Consider the following 22779-nt stretch of genomic DNA (forward strand, 5'->3'; position numbering starts at 1 on the left):
AATGGTGGATCAGCGGTGGGATCTAAGACTTTGCATTTGCTGGACTACTTAGCCAATACCTGATCACACGACTAAATTAAAAAAATTGTCATTAGAAACTGATTTTTGCAATTTGAACTATTTTTCTACATTTTTTAAAGTACTGCTAGGGCCTTGTGTAAGTCCCTGTTAGCATTTCTTTTAGAGTTTAAAAGTTTGTAAAAGTTTGGATTTAAGTTCTAGAAGTAGTCCTTAGATTCTTAAAAAGTAATCCCAACTTTTAGAGTGATAATGTCTAATACAGAAGAGATGGTGATGGAACTCAACCTCACACCTTACCTGCATCTAGGGATGTCAGAGTTAAGGTCTCTTTGTAAAATCAAAAAGATAAAAACTGGGTCCAACCCTACCAAAGTAAAGCTCCATGAGCTTTTTGCAGAGTTCACAAGGGACCACCCCTCTGAGGATAATCCCTCAGATGGGGACGTTAGTGAACAGGAGGATGATTTTCCCTCTCCTGTCCTAACCAGGGAGAACAGGGTTCCTCAAACCCTGACTCCACAAATCATAGTCAGAGAGACTGGTTCTTCCACAAGGGAGACCGGTAACTCTGGAAGCATTGAGGGCAGCCTCAATTAAGATGACCTTCTGTTAGCCAGGATGGTCAAAAGATTGGCTTTGGAGAAGCAGCTCCTAGCCATTGAAAGAGAAAGGCAAGAGATGAGTTTACCTCCCATCAATGGTGGCAGCAACATAACTAGGGTCAGAGAGAATACTGACATCCTAAAAATCCCCAAAGGGATTGTAACAAAATATGAAGATGGTGATGACATCACCAAATGATTCACAGGCTTTTGAGAGGGTTTGTGCAACCAGAAAAGTAAACAGAGCTCACTGGGGTGCTCTCCTTTGGGAAATGTTCACTGGAAACTGTAGGGCTAGACGCCTCACACTCTCTGGTAAAGATGCAGAATCCTATGACCTCATTAAGGCTACCCTGATTGAGGGCTTTGGATTCCCAACTGAGGAGTACAGGATTAGGCTCAACGGGGTTCAAAAATCCTCGAGCCAGACCTGGGTTGATTTTTTTGACTTCTCAGTCAGAACACTAGATAGTTGGATAACTGGTAGTGGTGTAAATGATTATGATGGGCTGTATTTCTTGTTTATGAAAGAACATCTGTTAAGTAATTGTTTCAATGACAAACTGCATCAACATCTGGTAGACCTAGGTCAAATTTCTCCCCAAGAATTGGGAAAGAAGGCAGACCATTGGGTCAAGACTAGGGTGACCAAGACTTCCACAGGGGGTGACCAAAAGAAAGGGGGTCACAAAGCCTCCCCAGGGGAAGAGTGGTGAGACATCCAAGGGAAAAGGGAAAGAGTCTTCAACAGGGCCCCAAAAACCTGCTCAGCAGGATGGGCCCGAGCCTCTTCCCAAGCCTCAAATGGGAATAAGGGTAAAAACTTTGATCCCAAGAAGGCCTGGTGTCGAATCTGTAGTCAGCATGGACACCAAACTGGAGACAAGGCCTGTCCCAAGAAAAGTCCCACAACAAGTACTACTCCAATTAATACTGGAATAGCCAGTCTCCAGGTGGGATCAACAGTGTGCCAGAGAAAAACAGGGTTCACACTGAAGCTACATTAGTCTCTGAGTGTGGGGTGGATTTAGCCACACTTGCTGCCTGGCCGCCTAACATGCAAAAATACAGGCAGCAGCTCTTAATCAATGGGACTTGAGTAGAAGCTTGAGATACAGGTGCCAGTGTAACCATGGTGACAAACAAACTGGTTACCCCAGGGCAGTACCTGGCTGGACAGACATATCCAGTCACAAATGCTGACAATCAAACTAAAGTCCATCCCATGGCAATGGTAACTTTAGAATGGGGGGGGGGAGGGGTCACTGGCCTGAAACAGGTGGTAGTCTCCTCTGCAATTCCAGCAGAATGTCTGCTAGGGAATGATCTGGAGTCCTCAGCATGAGCTGAGGTAGAGCTCAAGACCCTTGCAGTCATGCTGGGTATCCCTGAAATGGTGTGTGTCAAGGTAAGGGTACAAAGCAGGGCAAAAAAGAAGTGTTGGAGTCTGGAATAATGGCCCAACCTTCCAAGAGAAAAGGAAAGAAGACTGGGGAACCAGCTTCAACACAGCACAAGAAACAGATCCTCTCTTCCCAGGAAGATGGTCTATCCCCTGAGGGAACTGAGTCCATAGAGCTGGAGCCTTACCAGGTTGAGCTCGTGGGCCCAGGGGGACCCTTAAAGGGACATCTGTGTAAGGGGCAAGAAACTTGTCACTCCCTTGAAGGCCTAAGACAGCAAGCAGCTAAGCAAGAAAAAGGAACTGTCAGTGGAACCCACAGGGTCTATTGGGAAGATGGGCTCCTTTACACTGAGGCAAGAGATCCAAAACCGGGTGCCACTAGGAGAGTGGTAGTGCCTCATGAGTTTAGGGAGTTCATTCTGACCTTAGCCCATGACATTCCCCTTCCTGGGCATTTGGGACAAACCAAGACATGGGAGAGATTAGTCAACCATTTCTACTGGCCCAATATGTCCCAGAAGGTAAAGAAGTTTTGCACCTCCTGTGTCACCTGTCAAGCCAGTGGTAAGACAAGTGGCCATCCAAAGGCTCCCTTGATTCCACTTCCAGTGCTGGGGGTCCCGTTTCAAAGAGTGGGAGTGGACATAGTGGGTCCACTTGAACCTCCCACAGCATCAGGCAACCAGTATATCCTGGTAGTAGTGGATCATGCTACCAGGTTCCCTGTGGCAATTCCCCTTAGGTCCACTACTGCCCCTGCAGTAGCAACAGCACTCATTGGTATTTTTACCAGAGTGGGATTTCCTAAGGAGAAGGTTTCTGACAGAGTTACCAACTTCATGTCAGCTTACCTAAAGCACATGTGGAATGAGTGTGGGGTGACTTATAAATTCACCACACCATACCATCCACAAACCAATGGTCTTGTGGAGAGATTTAACAAGACATTAAAGTGCATGATCATGGGGACACAAATGGAGCACAGGGCGGCAGGGCCCAGCAACAGGCCAGCACAAGCTGGATGCACTCAGTGGCAGTTCCTCCTATTGACCCACAGGTCAGCACAGCAGCAGCAGTCCAAGGCGGTCCCTGGTGACTTCCTCCAGCAGCATTCATTGTCCAGTTCCAGGTATGTTTCTTGTGCGCAGGCGTCTCTCTTACCTGGGGCAAAACCCCTGTATTGATACTAAGTTTTGCACAAGAGAAGGTTCCAAACAGTCACAACTGGATCCAGGAGTGTCCCCTCTCTCCTCCAGCACAGGCTCCAGACATCCGTTGGGGATAAATTAGCCCTTTGTGTGAGGCCAGAGCACTGCCTTTACAAATGCAGGTGTGCCCCGCCTCCCCTTCTCTCAGCCCAGGAAGGCAATTCAAAATGCAGATGCACCTCTGACACACCTCCACCATCCCTGTGTACAGGCTGTCTGAAAAGTATGCACAAAGCCCTGCTGTCACTCTGCCCCAAACTTGGATTGGAGTCAAGCTGCAAAACACCACGGTCATAAGCACCGAGAAATGCTCACTTTTTAGAGGTGGCATTTCTCTAATGGTAATAAAAAAAAATCACCTACACCAGTAAGCAGCATTTCTCACTACAATTACAACTATACCTAACATGCCTACACTACCCCTCACAAATCAGACAATATCCCCTAGACATAAGGCAGGGCATTTCCAATGCAATCCTTTGAGCAAGGCAGCACTCACAGCAGTAAGAAACCAAAAAGGCAGTTTGTCACTACCAGGAAAGGCCCCACAACCAGGCACATTTCCTTCCTTCTACATACATGCTAGGGGTTACCTTAGGAGTGACTTACGTGTAGTAAAAGGGGAGTTCCGGGCCTGTCAGGTAAATTTAGATGCCAGGTCTCTGTGGCAGAAAACTGTGCATGCAGGCCCTGCGCTAAGAAGCCTGCGACAGGTTTGAAAGGCTATTTCAGTGGGTGGCACAAGCAGCGCTGCAGGCCCACTAGTAGCATTTAATTTACAGGCCCAGGCTATAGGGATACCACTGTACAAGGAACTTACAGGTAAATTAAATGTGCCAATCAGGCATAAGCCAATCATGCCAACTTTAGTAGGGAGATCACCTGCACTTTAGCACTGATCAGCAGTGATAAAGTGCTCAGAGTCCAAGAGCCAACAGTAAGAGGTCAGAAAAAATAGGAGGAAGAAGACAAAACGTTTGGGGATGACCCTGCAAAAAAGGGCCAGGTCCAACAGTGGAGAATAGAAACATCACATCCTCTGTACTAAAATGGTTAAAATGAATTGTGTGTTTAAGCTAAAACTAAGAAGCGGATAGAATTAAGGATGAATCATAAGAAATTAATAAGTCACTCTAATGGTTCATACAATGACCTACAAGCATCATACTTTAGCTACAGAGTCTACATTACAGAAAAAACACTAGTATAGTTTTTATGTACTGTGCGTGATTATTTAAAAATAAATATCTCAGAAAATAGTTCTCAAACACTGAAAACTGTCCAACACAGAATAGAAACATAAAAACAAATGGATCAGGTTGCTATAGAAAAAAATACATCAGAAAACAACTCTCAATTACATTTTAACAGCAGAAAAGAGACTGCACATTCTATTTTTGTTGACGAATGCATAAGGTTTAAATATTCCACCAAGAAAATAGTTTAAAATGGCTGATCAGTATAGAGATTATCATACGACTGGGGCTTTCAAGAGAAGTGACTTATTGATTGCACTGTAAGCAGATGATGTATGTGGAAAACAACTGTTATCTGTCCTTACGTGGCTGAAGACACAGCTGCATGATCCATGTTAAATTATGAAAATACTATTTATCATAGAACACTCTGGGATATCTTATATCTATTCTGTACGTTTCCACCAATACACTGAGCACCATAGAAGATATTCCACTGACATGCATAAGCCTGACATAGCAGTACATATACTGTTGGAATCCAATATCAGATTAAGAAAACTAAGCAATTAACGGCTTCCATGCCAACATGGACTATATACCTCCAAAACAATGCCAATCAAAAGAGTATGAAAAAGGTACTGCATTAGTAATTTACCAAGTACAAGGATCATACTAAACTCCATTGAATCATGCATATAACTATACATTTTATGAGAATGTAAAAATGTTATGAAAGAACCAACTTGGACACTAGGTTTCTTTAAAACATAAAAATGATAAAAACAACCAGTAAAGAGACTAATTCAACAGATAACCTTGATGTCAAGGTTATTAAAGGGTTTTCATAGACATCTGTTACATATCTATGGCTCAAGATTGTGAATTGTCTTAGGAAGAAAAATTAGGACTGAATGAAAAACAGCTACCTTACAAGCATTTTTGCCCACTGTCATATCCACAAAAAAAAGCAAAAGAATATGCATAAGAGTGATTTAGTGTTGCACATACATATCCAATTGTACAACATATATTGTCTAGCACTGATCATAATACCCATGAAAAAATAAAATGATTTGGTTTAGAACATATTCCTATGGACCTCAGGGGTTGTAACAGGGAATTACAATTGAGACGTAAGGAATCACTTTGGATTATGAAATTACAAGCGGTGGAGGTGGGTTTAAACACAGACCATGAGCTGGAATACTTCTTGGGAACATAAATGTAGGATTTTAAGAAAATCCACTAGGTTAATCAATCAAATGAGCACACATTATTTCTATTTACATTCTAGCAGAACTTGTAGCTCACAATTTATATGTATGCATAAGCAATATTTTGATTAAGTTGTTTAATATCTACAGGTAACAGTTAATGGAGTAATAGGTATATTCAGTAGAACAAGCAAGATTACTACTGTCCCTTTGAAAATATATATATACACTCAACAAGCTTTGTTTGAATTAACTTTCCAGGTAACATGATATTGTTTTGGTAATGGATCAATACACTGGTATCACATTAAGAACTAAAATTTATTGTTGACTTTGTATTCAGCAGTAATGTCCAAAAACTACTGAATTTTGTCAGTGGTCTTATCTGATTAATGGATCTGTCGGATTTCTATTGGGGGCGAGAATTGTGGTATCTATGTATGAGCGGGATAGGTAGCTTCAATATACAGAAAGAGGACTCGGCGTTTTAGTCCTCTCTCTGTTACTTTACAGGGTCGCACAAACACAGAAACTAAAGTAGGACACAGAATAACGGGATGCCGGCACACATGCGACACACAGACGTGGTTATTTAATCTCGGTGGCGTATCGCGCCCATTCGAGGAGCGTACTCGCATCGGACGTCAAATGTAATACAGAATACTGGCCACATGAATGTAAGCGGGTGAGTTTTGCCACTAGTACGATAATAACCTCAGCAGGACGATCTGATAACTGAGATTTATTCACATCGAGGAGTTTAAATGATCGTTTACTCCGATGTTGTTAGTGGGAAAAACTCTAAAATTATCAAAGCGTTAACATTGGTACCAGTGGCTAGAAACTATATCTCGATTGAAGAGGGTGCTTCGAGTAATATTTGGAAGAATAGTCCATGATAAGGATTTGCAACCGTACGGAGGGGTTAATGCGACCATATATCTTAATTTAGGTACTTATAGTGGCTCCATAATACACACTGTTGTTATTTGGAATTATCTTAATATACACAGATAGGTAATTTTTTGTTTAAATTAGATGGCGACTGATTATTATGAGTTTGGGTTTTGAACAATTATAGATAACATAATTTACAAGCAAGTCATTTAATTATTGGTATTTTAGAGATGGAGAATAAACAATGATTTACTTAGATGGCCAACTAACTATGAACAAGGAACTTACAACAATATAAGGACTAATACTTGAAATAAGGAATCTAATGAATAATGCAGGTCAGTTTATATTATAAATTGGATAATATTCACATGGGTGTGCATGTACACAAGGTGTGCACTCATTTTTAAACAGAATAAATATTTACATGGATACTATTACAACTCGCACTCAATGTAATTAAGACATCTGAAACGGAACCACTCTATAGCACATAATATCTCACAAGTCAATATAGAGTATACATGGATGGAACATTACATAGGTAATTTTCAACCAGAATATTGGAGACATCATATTATCACCCACTTAACACTGCAAGATGAGCTAAACTAGTAACAGAGGTAATGCGTTCCTATGTATTAAATTCTTTGTTATACATTATTACATCCCTGATGAAGTCTAGTGGGAGATACCCCTGACGAAACACGTGTTGGCTTAATTGATGGATTTAAGGTTCATATTACGTTGAGGATCTATTGTGAAGTTTATGTAATTTGGATTTGGATGAATATATAATGGACTTATATAGGACCCTCTAAAATTAGAAGGATCACTGTGGATGCCAAATGGACATGTATATGGACTGTGAAAAATTACAATAAATATTATACAAAATGATGAACATGGATTGAATACTGTGAATTATATAAATTGTACATGACTAGCTGGACAAGTGCCTTTCAATAACTAAATGTACTTTTATCACTAACTTGTTGCTGGTAGACAGGGTCTTTTGGGGGGTATTCACCCTGTTGAGTGCACCTCCTGTGCTAGTAGAGTAGTGAATTAAGGACAGGAAGCGCCTTTATACTCTGTGAAAACTTCCCTAATCATACTAAAATATAGTTACAGGTAAGTAACTAATTTTCTTACTCCAGTATTGGTACATTCATAGATTCACAAGCTTGAATCAGGCTATAAATCAGTATTCAGAGCACAATGCATTGACTCTACATCATTCAAATTAATCAGAGATCACTGAGCTGTTCTTAATTGCATGAAAACATTACCTTCCATACATATAATATCATTAATTTCTACACATACTTATATATTATGAAAAAAGAACATATGCAAATGAAACATAGAAAGCTGAAACCATGCAATGTACCTAATAGAAAAGAAGAATGGAGGGAGGCACTGTGAGCTCACCGTTACTGGAACAGATGTCACAGTACTGCCTGACCAACTGCCACATCTCCCTTAGGAATGGCATCCACACAATAGTGCTTCGTAAACGTGTGAGTAGTCTTCCAGGTGGCTGCTCGCAAATGTCCTGTGGTCGTACACAAACAAACAGTGCCATGGACGCTGAGACAGTCCTTGTAGAGTGTTACCTTACTGACGAATATAAAGGCTTTCCAGCTGCTTGGTGGCAAACGTTTATAGCAGCTACTATCCACCTGGCTATACTCCTCTTGGAAAGGACCTGTCTCTTCCTAGGGGCACAATATGCAACAAATAATTGAGTAGTCTTTCTAAAATTCTCGGTTCTGTCCAAGTAAAACTTGAGATTTCTTTTGATGTCCAACGAGTGAAGAGCTCTCTCTGCTGGAGATGTTGGGCTCGGAAAGAAAGATTTCAGAACCACTGGTTGGTTAATATGAAAGTCTGATGGCACCTTTGGTGCCAAACCGGAGCTACCAGGATGAGTCTGCAATGCTCCTGGTTGATCTTTGCAAGTACTCTTGAGATTAGAGGAATGTTTGGAAAAGCGTAGGCAAATATTCCGCACCATGCCATCGAAAACGCATTCCCCCAAGAGCCCAGATGGTGAACCCAACTTCCATAATAGCGGCATTTGGTGTTCTGAGGAGTTGCAAACAGATGTCCAACGAGTGCCGAGATCTCTGTCAGAGATGTTGGGTTCGGAAAGAAAGATTTTAAAGTCAACGGCTGGCTAATATGAAAGTGTGATGGCACCTTTGGAACAAACTTGGGGTTCGCACGAAGTATCACTCTATCCTGTTTAAATTGGAGGAAAGGCTCTTGAATGGTCAACGCCTGGATCTCACTGACCCGTCTAGAAGTAAAGGCTAGCAAAAAAGCCACTTTCCATAATAAATGCTTCAAATCCGCTCTGTGTATCGGTTCAAATGGGTGTTTCATATGCTGAGAGAGAACCGTCTTGAGTTGCCAAGACGGTGGAGGAGGCCTTACCAGCGGAAAAACTCGAAAGAGTCCTTTGAGAAATTGTTTGATTAATCCAGAAGACCACAGAGATGGTGACGTCGGCGAACGTCTGAAGCGAGATATTGCTGGCAATTGCACCCTAATGGATGCATGCACCAAGCCTGTAGATGCCAGATGGAGGAGACAAGGCAATATTCGCTCCAGCGGTGAAAGCAGTGGATCAATCTGCTTCTCTGACACCACAAACAAAATTTCTTCCATTATGATATGTTGGTGCTATCTACTCTGGATTTTGCCAAAATATCCCGACACTCAGGGTGAATGTTTAAATGGGCGAACTCATTGTGTTCAGGAGCCAGGCCGATAATTTGAGTGAATTGGGGTCCAGATGTAAAATCTGGCCCCCATTCCTTGTCAAGAGCTGTGGTGAAACTTTCAGCGGAATGTGAGCCACCTCCGAGAACAGGAGTAGTTCCGAGAACCAATGTTGGCAAGGCCAAATCGGAGCTATCAGGATGAGCCTGCAATGCTCCTGGTTGATCTTTGCAAGTACTCTTGAGATTAGAGGAATGGTTGGAAAAGCGTAGGCAAATATTCCGCACAATGCCATCGAAAACGCATTCCCCCCAAGAGCCCAGATGGTGAACCCAACTTGCATAATAGTGGCATTTGGTGTTCTGAGGAGTTGCAAACAGATCCAGTTTGGGTTTCCCCCACCGTCTGAAGACCTGGTCGAGCACCTCCTGATTCAGCTTCCATTCGTGACAGGACGACGTCAGTCCGCTGAACGTTCTTGAACGTTCTGCCTTGGCCCAGGTAGTGGCGACTCTTTCTGGTAGCCACGGTGCTGCAGGCGATAGGAACGCCAAGGGCAGTCCGTGTCCTTCAGAAGTAGTGCCAGAGGGAAAAAAAACCTAAAAAGGGGAAAAAAAACTCAAAAAGGAAATTCCTGGAACAAAAGCAAAAATCAATACGTAGGATACAAGACCAAAAATGAACAGGAAAAACACTGGAACGAAAGCGTAACCAGTATCTGACACAAGGGAGAAGGAGCGAAGACACCATCCAAACAGAAAGTGTTGCAGCGCAAGGAGAACAAGAATCACAGCCCTTAAATACCCATAAAACAGGAAGCGACCAGCAGGAAGTGTAAGGACATCATATTGGATAGGGAAAGATACATAGAAAGTAATGGACAAGGGACCATAGTGAGTAGGGAACCAATGCATGCTGGGAAGAGAGGAGAAAAATGGGAAAAAGGAAAAAACATAAACGGAAGAACAAACGAGGGCGACAGGAAAGAAGGACAAAAATAGCAGTGGGGGAGAGGTTATGTGTGTTTGCAGGTGCACCGCGTTAAAAAGAAACGAGGCCCCATGCCCAATTTGGGGCCTTGGATAGTGCAGAGGAGACTGGGTGCACGAATATTCGGTTTGCGCTGTGCGCCTCGGCGCAACATTATTAGCCAATCGTCTAAGTAGGGAAAAATTAGCAATTTTTTCTTTCTCAGGAAAGCCGCTACCGGAGCTAGGCACTTTGTAAATATTGTGGGGGTGGACTTCAGGCCAAATGGAAGAACTTTGAATTGGAAATGGCTGCCGGCTACCACGAAACAGAGATATTTTCTGTGGGCAGGTGAAATCGGAATATGAAAGTAAGCGTCCTGTAGATCCAGAGACGTCATATAATCTCCATGGTTCTTGCGGAGAAGAATATCTTGTAATGTGACCATGGAAAGGTTTGACGTTTGAGGTATTTGTTTAGGTCTCTGAGATCTAGAATGGGACGCCAAGATTCCCAGTTTTTGCGCACCAGAAAGAAACGGGAGTAAAAACCTTTGCCCTTCTCCGAAGAAGGAACCCTCTCTATCGCTCCCTTTCTGAGCATGGTCACGACCTCCAGCTGGAGTTGTTTTAGATGCTTCTGAAAGAAGGTATGAGGAGGACAAGGTGGGCGTTGAATGAACTCTAAAGTATGGCCAAATCGAACAATCTTTAAAACCCACTGATCTGATGTTATTTGTTCCCTCTTATGATAGAAGTGTGATATCCTTCCCCCTATCTTCTGGCTTTGTGCTAAGGTTGTAGCCGGAGCCTGAAACATGTCATTGACGTCTGGCCGTCTCTTTGCCCTGACACGGTCTACCCCTAGGAGGGGGTCTGGAATAGGATGCCTGAGGTGGCTGCCTTTGGGTTTACTGAGGCCGAAACTGCTGTGTAGTATAGCAGGGGTAAAGAAAACTCTGGTAACCCCCTTCTCTGACCTTGTTGTCAGGACAGGTCGCTCCCCCCGCCGCGCAGCACACCCTGCAGGTGCTCTGTCCCTGACTGCCGCTGCTGCCCGTGTTCGAGGCCCTCCTCCACCCGCAGGCTGTAAGGTTTGCTTCTGTTGTGTCTGTTTTTTCTCAGTTTTTCTCTGTTTGTGCCCACTGTATTCACTGCATTATAGTCACATTGTCTGTTATTTCAATTTGTGCCCTTGTGCTGCCTCTGGTTGTCCTAGTATTTGTTGCATAGTAACCACGTTATTTTTTGTCCTCTGTGCGCTTTGTACTGCATCTTTGCTCTCTCCCCTTGCGCAACTCCCTCCTCCTCTGACCCCGCCCACCCCCAATCCAGCGCCATCCGCCCGCTTCCCTGACTATTCTCTCCTACTCTATACCCCCTGCCCTCCCACCTCCCCCTCCCTTCTAGCTACCTAGCGTTATTTCTCACCCCCCCACTCGCCGCTCCCTCACCCGTTTTCCCCGCTGCTTCGAAGCCCCCCTCCCGCCCCCAGCTCCTCCTCCCTCCCTCCACCCCCTCTTAATGCAAGCCCATCTGCGCCCGTCCACGCCTGGACCGCGCCCAGCGCCAGAACCCCTGGACCTCGCACTCCGCACCGCACACCGCCCAGTCTCAGCTACGACGTCGCTTTCCTCCACGCACTCAACAACGGCCGAGACCAACACTGCTACCAAGCCGCCCCAAAGCACACCCACGGACCTTTCGTCTGCCGCAACTGCCACTTCACCTGAGACCGAACCCCCAAACCAACAACCGCCAGACCCAACCACCTCTGCTGCATACTCCTCAACACCCGTTCCGCATGCAAACACGCCGTGGAACTCTGGGACCTGCTCGACAGCACCGAGACATGGTGGAAGGACTCATCCGCGCCAGACATCGCCATCCCAGACGGATACAAGATCTCCCACAGGGACCGCACCAACGGCTACGGAGGAGGAATCGCCATCATCCCCAAGTCCATCCTCAAGATCACCACCCACACCGACGACCACTTCAACACCGCCGAGCTTCTACACTTCCAGATCCACACCGACCCCAACACCACCCTCAGAGGAACGCTCATCTACAGACCCCCCCGGACCACGGGCCCAGTTCTGCGACGCCATCGCCGACCTCGCAAGCACCCACGCACTCGCCTCCACGGACTACATCCTCCTCGGGGACCTCAACCTTCACCTCGAGAACAACAACGACCACAACTCCACCACGCTGATCAGCAACCTCACGAACCTCGGACTCAGACAACTCGTCACGTCACCAACCCACGCCGCCGGACACACACTGGACACCATCTTCTCCACCAGCGACCACGTTACCTTCAATGACACCACCGAGCCCTACTGGACCGACCACCGGTGCATCCACTTCACCTACAACAAAAACACCGCACACCACCACAGCCACCAACTCCCCCGCCGCAGCTGGGAAAAAGTCACTGAAGAACAACTTCTCAGCACCCTCTCCCAGAACCCGCCGAACGAGCCCACCGACCCAGACACCGTGGCCTGCAACTTCAGACAATGGATCAACAACTGCGCCAACATCCTCGCCCCGCTGAAGAAACCCCCCAGCAAGAAAGCCTCCTGGTTCACCGACGAACTCCTGGCCTCTAAACGCACCTGCAGGAAACTGGAAAAGAAATGGCTCCAAGAACGCACACTGGACAACCACGCAACCCTCAAAGACGCCACCCGCCGACACCACCACCTCATCAGGACCACCAAGAGGTCCTCCTTCAAAGACCGCCTAGACAACCACGCACACGACAGCAAAGAGCTCTTCCGCATCGTAAAGGAACTGTCCACCCCCAGCTCCAACGTCAACGACATCCCGCCCTCTCAGGAACTCTGCGACTCCCTCGCCGTTTTTTTCCACAGCAAGATCGCCGACATCCACAGCAGCTTCAACACCCCGACCACGCCCACCTCCGTCACCACCTCGAACCCAAGCATCTCCAACCCCATCACCGCCTGGTCCAACGTCGATGATGACGAAACACGCAAAATCATGAACTCCATCCACTCCGGATCCACGACTGACCCCTGCCCCCACCACATCTTCAACAAAGCCGACTATCATCGCGCCCCAACTCCGCAAGATCGTCAACGCCGCCTTCGAAACAGGCACCTTCCCGGAAAGCTGGAAGCACGCAGACATCAACGCCCTCCTCAAGAAACCCAAAGCCGACCCCAAGGACCTCAAGAACTTCCGCCCCATCTCCCTCCTCCCCTACCCAGCGAAAGTCGCAGAAAAGATCGTCAACCTTCAACTGACACGCCACATCGAAGACAACAACATCCTCGACCTCTCGCAAACCGGATTTAGACGCAACCACAGCACCGAGACCGCCCTCATCGCCACCACAGATGACATCAGACGCCAACTCGACCACGGCGAAACCTCCGCCTTCATCCTCCTAGACCTCTCAGCGGCTTTCGACGCGGTCTGCCACCGCACCCTACTATCACGCTTCCAAGAAGCCGGAATCCAGGAAAAAGCCCTAGCCTGGACCTAATCCTTCCTCTACGGCAAAACACAGACCGTCCGCCTCCCACCCTTCCGCTCAGAAGCCAACAACATCATCTGCGGCGTCCCCCAGGGCTCCTCCCTGAGCCCGACGCTGTTCAACATCTACATGGCCCCCCTCGCACAAGTGGCCCGCCGTCACGACCTCAACATCATCACCTACGCCGACGACACCCAGCTCATCCTCTCCCTCACCAACGACCCTGCCACCGCCAAAGCCAACCTCCATGAAGAAATTAAAGCAGTCGCCGACTGGATGAGAAATAGCCGCCTGAAACTGAACACCGACAAGACAGAAATCCTCATCCTCGGGACATCCCCCTCCGCCTGGGACGACTCGTGGTGGACCACCACCCTTGGAACAGCTCCGACGCCCACCAACCACGCCCGCAACTTGGGTTTCATCCTCGACTCCTCACTCTCCATGGACAGACAAGTCAGCGCCGTCACCTCCTCCTGCTACAACACCCTCCGCAGGATCTACAAGTGGATCCCGACCGACACCAGGAAGACAGTGACCCACGCCCTCGTCAGCAGCAGATTGGACTACGGCAACACACTCTATGCAGGAATCCCAGCAAAACACCTCCAACGACTTCAACGCATCCAAAACGCCTCAGCCCGACTCATCACCAGCGCACCCCGCCACAGCCACATCACCCCACACCTCAAAGAGCTTCACTGGCTTCCCGTCGACAAGAGGGTCACCTTCAAGCTCCTCACCCACGCACACAAAGCACTCCACAACGCCGGCCCCACCTACCTCAACAACAGACTCAATTTCTACACGTCGACCCGCCAACTGCGATTCACGAGCCTCGCCCTCGCCACCGTCCCCCGCATCCAACGAACCACCTCCGGCGGGTGATCCTTCTCCTACCTCGCCGCCAAGACCTGGAACACGCTCCCCACCTACCTCCGACAGACTCAAGACCTACTCGCCTTCAGAAGACTCCTCAAGACCTGGCTTTTCGTGCTGTAGCAGTCACCGACCCCCCCCTCAGCGCCTTGGAACCCTAACGGATAAGTAGCGCGATTTATAAATGTCTGTGATTGATTGATTGATTGACCCCCTTGATATGTCGAGACTCCTCGGCGTCTGGAGGCACGAAAAGGCATCCTCTTAAATTGAAGTGTCCCTAAGGACCTTGCAGTGTCTGTCTGATTTGATGGCCTGCAAGAACTCATCCACATGCTTGTCGAACAGAGCCTCTCCATCAAAAGGAAGGTGGAGCAGATGTTGCAGGACTGCCTGACCAACCGCTGCATCTCCCTTAGGAATGGCATCCAGACAATAGTGCTTCGTAAACGCGTGAGTAGTCTTCCAGGTGGCTGCTCTGCAAATGTCCTGCAAATGTCCTGCAGAGGTACACCTGCAAACAGTGCCACGGATGCTGAGACAGTTCTCGTAGAATGTGCCCTTACTGAGGATTGTAAAGGCTTTCCAGCTGCTTGGTGGCAAAAGTTTATAGCAGCTACTATCCACCTGGCTATACTTCTCTTAAAAAGGGCCTGTCCCTTCTTAGGGGCACTATGTGCAACAAATAATTGAGTAGTCTTTCTAAAATTCTTGGTTCTGTCCAAGTAAAACTTGAGATTTCTTTTGATGTCCAACGAGTGAAGAGCTCTCTCTGCTGGAGATGTTGGGCTCGGAAAGAAGATTTCAGAACCACCGGTTGGTTAATATGAAAGTCTGATGGCACCTTTGGTGCCAAATCGGAGCTATCAGGATGAGTCTGCAATGCTCCTGGTTGATCTTTGCAAGTACTCTTGAGATTAGAGGAATGTTTGGAAAAGCGTAGGCAAATATTCCGCACCATGCCATCGAAAACGCATTCCCCCAAGAGCCCAGATGGTGAACCCAACTTCCATAATAGCGGCATTTGGTGTTCTGAGGAGTTGCAAACAGATCCAGTTTGGGTTTCTCCCACCTTCTGAAGACATGGTCGAGCACCTCCTGATTCAGTTCCCATTCGTGACAGGACGACGTCAGTCTGCTGAGAGTGTCTGCTGTCTCGTTCTGCCTTCCTGGTAGATGTTCTGCTCGTAGACTGATGCCATTGCGAATGGCCCACTCCCAAATCGTCTGCAATTCCTGAGACAGGAGGAGAGATTTTGCTCCCCCTTGCTTGTTTAAATATTGCATCGCTGCAGTATTGTCCATCCTTATGAGAACTGTTGTTTTATTCTCGGGAGGAAAGCCTGAAGGGCCAGGGAGATCGCTCTCAACTCCAGAAAGTTGATATCATACTTTTGGAAGGAGTTGCTCCACTTCCCACTGATTTGAAGATCTTGAAGATGTGCTCCCCACCCCCTTTAGGGAAGCATCCGTGGTGATGACCAATGGAGGCCAAGGCGGTAGGAAGGGAAGACCTACTGCGATGTTTTGCTGGTCTTTCCACAAGTGGAGCGACTGAACCATCCAAGGAGTTACTGTGATTAGATCGTCGAGTTCTCTCTCTGTATCCACTGAAGATCTAATTCCTCCTGCAGGGGACGCATTCTTAGACGACAAAAAGGGACTAACTGTATGCAAGAAGACGTCATCCCCAGAAGCGATTTGTAGGTGCGTACAGAAAGACACGTTTTTTCTTTGTACTCTGCTTGCTAAGCTAACGAGTTTTGCTGGTCTCTCCATCGACGGGAAAGCTCTGTCTTTGATGGTGTCTATTTTAGCTCCTAAGAAGGTTGTTACTTATGTAGGCAAGATGTTTGACTTGTTCCGATTCAGAGTGAGACCCAGCTTGTCGAATAATGCTATGCAAGCCGTTGTTGAGTCGTGAGCTGCTTGAGACAACCGCGCCTTTATTAACCAATCGTCTAAGTAGGGAAAAATTTGTATTTTCTTCTTTCTCAAGAAAGCTGCTACCAGAGCTAAACACTTTGTAAAGATCCTGGGGGCGGACTTCAGGCCAAATGGAAAAACTTTGAATTGTAAATGGCTGCTGGCCACCACGAAACAGAGATATTTTCTGTAAGGCAGGTGAAATTGGAATATGAAAGTAAGCGTCCTGTAGGTCCAGCGACATCATATAATCCCCGTGGTTCATGCGGAGAAGAATATCTTGCAATGTGACCAGACAAAACACTTGGCGCTTGAGATACTTTTTAGGTCCCTGAGATCTAGAATGGGACGCCAAGATTCCCAGTTTTTGCGTACCAGAAAGAAATGGGAGTAAAAACCTTTGCCTTTCTCCGAAGAAGGAACTCTCTCTATCGCCCCCTTTCTGAGCATGGTCACGACCTCCAGCCGGAGTTGTTTTAGATGTTTCTGCAAGAAGGTATGAGGAGGACAAGAAGGTGGGCTTTAAACGAACTCTAAAGTATGGCCAAATCGAACAATGTGTAAAACCCACTGATGTGATGTAATTTGTTCCCACTTCTTGTAGAAGTGTGATATCCTTCCTCCTATCTTCCAGCTCAGTGGCAAGGTTGTAGCCAGAGCCTGAAGCTTGTCATTGAATTCTGGCTGCCTCTTTGCCCTGATGCAGTCTCCCCCTAGGAGGGGGGCCTGGAATAGGACGCCTGAGGTGGTTGCCTTTGGGTATATTGAGGCCGAAACTGCTGTGTAGTATAGAAGGGGTAACGAAAACTCTGGTGGCCCCCTCAATATGTCGAGGCTCCCTGACCTCTGGAAGCACGAAAAGGCATTCTCTTAAATTTAAGTGTCCCTAAGGACCTTGCGGTGTCTGTATCTGATTTGATAGCCTGCAAGGCTTCATCCACATGCTTGCCGAACGATGCCTCGCTATCAAAAGGGAGGTCCAACACCTTGTTATGAACCTCCGGGCAAAAGGAAGTTGCCCTGACGCCGCAGCACTGCTCCGTCAGCTAGCTGTCAAAAAGCTGTTTTTGCAATATCCATAGAGCAGTCAAACACCTCAGCCGAGGTGCGCTCATCCTCCAAGAGGATCTTCTTTACTTCCGCCTTAGAGTCTTCCGAGAGGTGATCCAGATACGGGGCAATATCAGCCCACTGCTGTCTGTCATACCTCCCCAGGATTGCCAATGAATTCACTGCCCTCACTATTAGGCCAGACATGGAAGAGAAATGCTTCCCGATGTAGTCTAGTCTTCTCACCTCCTTGTCTGGAGGAGCTGAAAGTGGTATTGATGGGTTTTTAGAACATCTCTGCGCTGCATGGGTTATAACAGAGTCCGGCTTCGGGTGACTAACAAGACACGCCATGGTGTCCTCTTGGGACTTATACTTTTTGTCCAACCTAGGCAAGACTGCCGTCACCGTAACTGGATTTTTGATCACTTTGAGACCTTCCTCCCAGATGTAGCCTATTGGTATGGAGTGGACACTCTTTTGATACGGCTCCTTGAAGTCGTATAAAAAACAATCCATCTGTTTGGATGGCATGGGTATCACAAATCTCTTTGCCGCCCTCTCAAGCAAATTATTGAAACACCCAATATCTCCTGGGGGAGAATCCACAGGGGTAGGCGATGGAGAAGAGGGTGTCAGCAATATATAATTGTCCCACTCCGAGTTGTCCTGCAATTCTTCTTCCTCTCTCTCTTCATCCGAAGAGTCAGTAACCTGTATGAAAGACCTTTGCAGGGTACTGTGGCACTGGAGTGGCAGGCATTGATGAAGGAGGCGCCGTCTGAATGTCCAGTTGTGGTGCTGATGGAAATCTCCTTTTGTAATCTGATAACAAACTGTAGATCAGATATAAGGGAGCTCGGAACACAAACCATGTCCTCTGGTACGTAAGTCTGCTGTTGCTGAGGAGAATAATACTGCTGATAATATTGCTCTTCATCCTCTTGGCACTGATCATGAAGTTGTGAAGGGCTATGTGCTTCCCCAAACGGCCCTTCATCATCCCAATCTTCCCCCAGAAGATGAGCCGGGATCAATGGAGTAACCTTGCTTGGGGATGTAGCTCTTGGAGTGATATTTCCATTTCAGACGCAGACTGCGTTTTTCTCTTTGTTGACAGTGTCGACGACAGTACTGTTGACGAGGTTGTCAACGGAGTCGTCTCCGATAATCCATGTGCTCCCGTTGACGGTGTCGCCGACAGCCTGGATGTTGGGGTCCTCGTCGTCGACGGAGTCGTTGTCGGAATCATCGGAGGCGACGGTTTGATCTTCAGCGTCGACGGTCTAGATTTTGTTACCGCCGTCGTGGACTTCATCGACGAGGAAGAAGTCACCATAGATAGACTGGTTACCGTTGTCGTCGTGGCCGCCGATGCAGCTGCTGTGTATGTTCTTGTTGACGACAGAGTCGATGACAATAACCTCGTTGACGGTGGAATTGTAGTCGACTATCTATCTTCAGAAGCTGAAGACGGCTTTCTGAACACTGTCAACACCTTTGGTGGGGGTATAGATGGCTCTGAAGAGGATCCTGGTACCTCCTTTGATGCTGAAGGTCGATGACTTAACTTAGAGGAGGATCTTTTTTCCTGAGGTGAAGATGAGAGACTGCGGTCTTCACCTGATCCCTGTGAGGTCTTCTTAAAAGTCTTTGAGGGTTGTTTTGAACCCTTTTCAGAATGAGGTGATCTTTGCCTCTTTTGTGACTTCCTAGAAGACCATGAAGACTCCTCACTGTCAGAGTATGAGACAGGGTTTTTTTTTCTTGTTTTTAGCTTTTGGAGCCATATCAATAACCTCCCCTCTCTGTCTTTCAAAGTCTATGATGAAAAGGTACGACATACCTTACAATCAGTAGCAGGACAGAGGCAATATATACAATCTGTATGAGGGTCTTCTCAATGGAGCTTTTTCTTCCCACAAGTGCTGCAGGCTCTAAAGAGACTTTTTCTCTCTCTGTTAGACATCCTGCTGGTACAACAGGCTCCAGAAAGTATGAGTGTAAATCAGAGACACCCAATGAGCAAAAAGGAATTCAGATATATTGAGAAAATCTTCTTCCACAAGAACAAACTGAGCAGAGCTCAGAGGAGACTCCCTAGCACGAAGTGCGGTAGAAAATCTGAGGTGCTGGATTTCTAACAGGAGGGTTTTAAAGCGTGGTAACTCTCCGATTGGCTGAGGTTCAAGTTTGGTCCTTTTTTCATAAGGACTTGGATAGGTTGCTAAAATGAAGAGATTTTTTATGTTATAGCTGTTCTGTCTTTTGGGACATTGTCTTTTCTAAGGTACCGGGGACTCCCATCTCGACGACAGGGAATGATTCAAGCATGTGAATCTATGAAATTTCCAATACTGGAGTAAACCAGAGGAACTGAAATGAGTTTTGTAAAAGATGTTTAATCCTGCTTACCTCAAATGACTGAGCAAAGGCTTTAGTGTGGCACTCAGTGCTTACAGAATGCATGACCAGGAGTCCTACAGTCTGTTCAGTAGATACAAATGATCAGGCCTTTCAACACTATCACCACTGCAAGTAAAGTGATTTAAAACACTGAACAATACACTACCTCTTTGTAACAGATACAATCCATTGGTTAAAGGACATTTCAGATACACTTACACAGCTCTTGGGACACCACACAAAACAAAATGTAAAAGGATTCAAAACAAATTAGTGCCCTCAATTTTCAATGTAAGGCCTGCTGATAAATACAACTGCCAGAGCTTTTGAAGCAATATTTTCAAGAAAGGGGAAGGAACTGTTAAGGTCTTATCAGAAGTCCTATGAGAAAAGACAAAAATGTTAGGAAATCATTCTCTTTACATCTCTTTGAACAAGAAGCCACAAGGCTTCAGAGCCAAAAAAGCTTGAAGGTTGCTAATTCTATCTAGGCAAATAAATTCAATTGCTGATAGGAAAGGTGTTTTCATGTTAAACGTTTGTCAATTGCCACCATATGTTCAAAAATCTTTTGAGACATCCCACTAGGGGAATCTTTCTATAAAAAGAAAATAATATGCAAGCATCATTAAAATATGTCTGAGAGAAGAAAGCCTTTGATAGACCAGTTCTGTTGGTTGCAAACACTACAAATTAAGGCTTATTTAAATCATGATTGCCAGAGAAGACTCATAAATTATAAGGAGGAAAATTGCTTTCCCCTAACACTCAGTGTAAAACAAAAAGAGCAATTGATCATGTACTGTTTTCTAGTCAACCTGTGCATTGCAGCAATGTTTCCGAGTTCAAAACATTAGTAAAGCCATAGTAATTTGACTTTAAAGCCTAATCGCAGGAAAAGTATGGTGGTCCACCCACAAAATACAGGAAGGCAGGAAAAGCAAATAAGTTAATTACCTGTAACTGCAGTTCTCCAGTGTTGGTATCTTTCATAAATTTGCATGCTTGAATCATTCCCCGTCACAGGCAATTTATTTCTTCTCTGAAGCAATCCACAGATTTATTCCCATGGTTCCTTCAGATTTTGCCTACATGAGCCTATAATATTTTTGACTTTTCTCCTGAATTCATCATCACCAGCTGAGAGGTTTATTCATACTCTAAGTATCAAGTGATATCTAAAATTTCTACTTACATCGCACTAAACAACTCATGTGAACTGACCAACTGTTGGACTCATATAGTCACACTCGTATGGATGCTCCAGTGTCAATGGCAACCATCGCTGAATGAATTTCAGCTTCAATTCAGTTATGCAACTCAGACTAGCAATCCCCTCATAGAGAAAAGTAGGGTGCATTCAACTGGAGCAGTTCCACTTTAACTACTTTGTTTGCATAAGTACCTCAGGAGAAGATGTGTCGTGAAATAAGTTACTTACCTGTAACTGCAGTTTTCCAATATTGGTATCTTTCATAGATTCACATGTGACCCACCCTCCTCTCCAGAGAGGCTCCCCTTATAGCTCGGGATTATCTATTCCCACTTGTGCTTGAAATTCTGAGGGATTCAGCCTCTGTTGGGAGTGTTCTAGAGGGTGCTGTCGCCTGATTGGTTATAGTTCTAGTTTGGTCCTTTTTTCAAAAAGGAGATGTATAGGCTATTAAACTGACCTTTTCAATGTCATTCTAGCCTATCATAGTGATATATATACTGCTTTATTAAGTTACCGGGGACTCCCATCTCATCGATGGGGAATGATTCAAGCATGTGAATCTATGAAAGATCCAATACTGGAGAAAGCTCCTTTTGAGGAAAATAAAAGTGAGATATTGCACTTTAAGCTGTGAAAAAAACATTTATAGGCAATTTGACAGGAAAAGACGAATCCTAGACAGCGGTATTGATAGTTGTAACTGAAACTGACAGTATATTTTTAAGTCAGTTACTACTTATCACCAGTTACGATAACATCAACTTAAGAATAAACAGTTTTTCTTAGCAACTTACCAGAGTTTCCACCAAGTGACAGCTCATCATCTGCTTTTTTTTGTGATCGAATGTACAGATAAATACTGAGCAGCAAAGAGAGAATTGTAGCTGAGACAGCAAACTGAAGAAAGTGGTCATATACGTACAGCAGGTTAATTTTGAAATACAATGCCACTGCTATTGCTACTGAAGACAGGAGAAAGGCATGAAATCCTGAAAATAAAAAACAAACATGTTCGAATGGATTTCCATTTGAATAGTTTATCTTCAACTTGTAGATGACCTGACAGATCAAGGTAAATTTCAAGGTGAAAATAGACCTTAACTTTTTTTTTTTTTTTTTTAAATCGCTTTTTTTTCCACATACACCATTATGAAATACAGATTTTGAATGGACTTTGCACCAAATGTAAAAACATTTGCTAGCCCACACTGAGAACATCTGGCTGAAAACCATCACTTGAAGGGTTTCTGAATACCCCAAAATGAATCATGTTGTAATTATGATATTCTGTTCTACCTTAGCTGGAAGCATTTCCGATATGCAAGGTACAGTATACATAGTCATGGATCACGGTTCTGTAAATTGAATTTGTGGCTTGCGCCCACAAATCCAACTCTTACGCATTTAAATTGTATTTTGATGTCCTAAATAGTTTTAGACAGGCCCAGAACGTGTACATAGCCACACAATTTTCAATTTAGTGAATGTAGCATTTTTACATGCAGACACAGAGAGGAAACAATGCTTGGCTCTAATCTTAGCTGTCC

The 22779-nt window shown here is 45.5% G+C and overlaps 1 protein-coding gene across 2 annotated transcripts in view; it reads right to left on the minus strand.

The window, feature by feature from the left end:
* Nucleotides 1-22779, minus strand: part of LBR (lamin B receptor) — a 489903-nt gene that overhangs the window by 136115 nt on the left and 331009 nt on the right. For both annotated transcript variants that reach the window (XM_069236198.1, XM_069236197.1), the window contains one exon: nucleotides 22027-22221. In XM_069236198.1, coding sequence (XP_069092299.1) covers nucleotides 22027-22221 — 195 coding nt within the window. The remainder of the gene's footprint in view (nucleotides 1-22026; nucleotides 22222-22779) is intronic.

The sequence above is a fragment of the Pleurodeles waltl genome, chromosome 5 (assembly GCF_031143425.1).
Source record: "Pleurodeles waltl isolate 20211129_DDA chromosome 5, aPleWal1.hap1.20221129, whole genome shotgun sequence".
NCBI classification, from domain to species: domain Eukaryota; kingdom Metazoa; phylum Chordata; class Amphibia; order Caudata; family Salamandridae; genus Pleurodeles; species Pleurodeles waltl.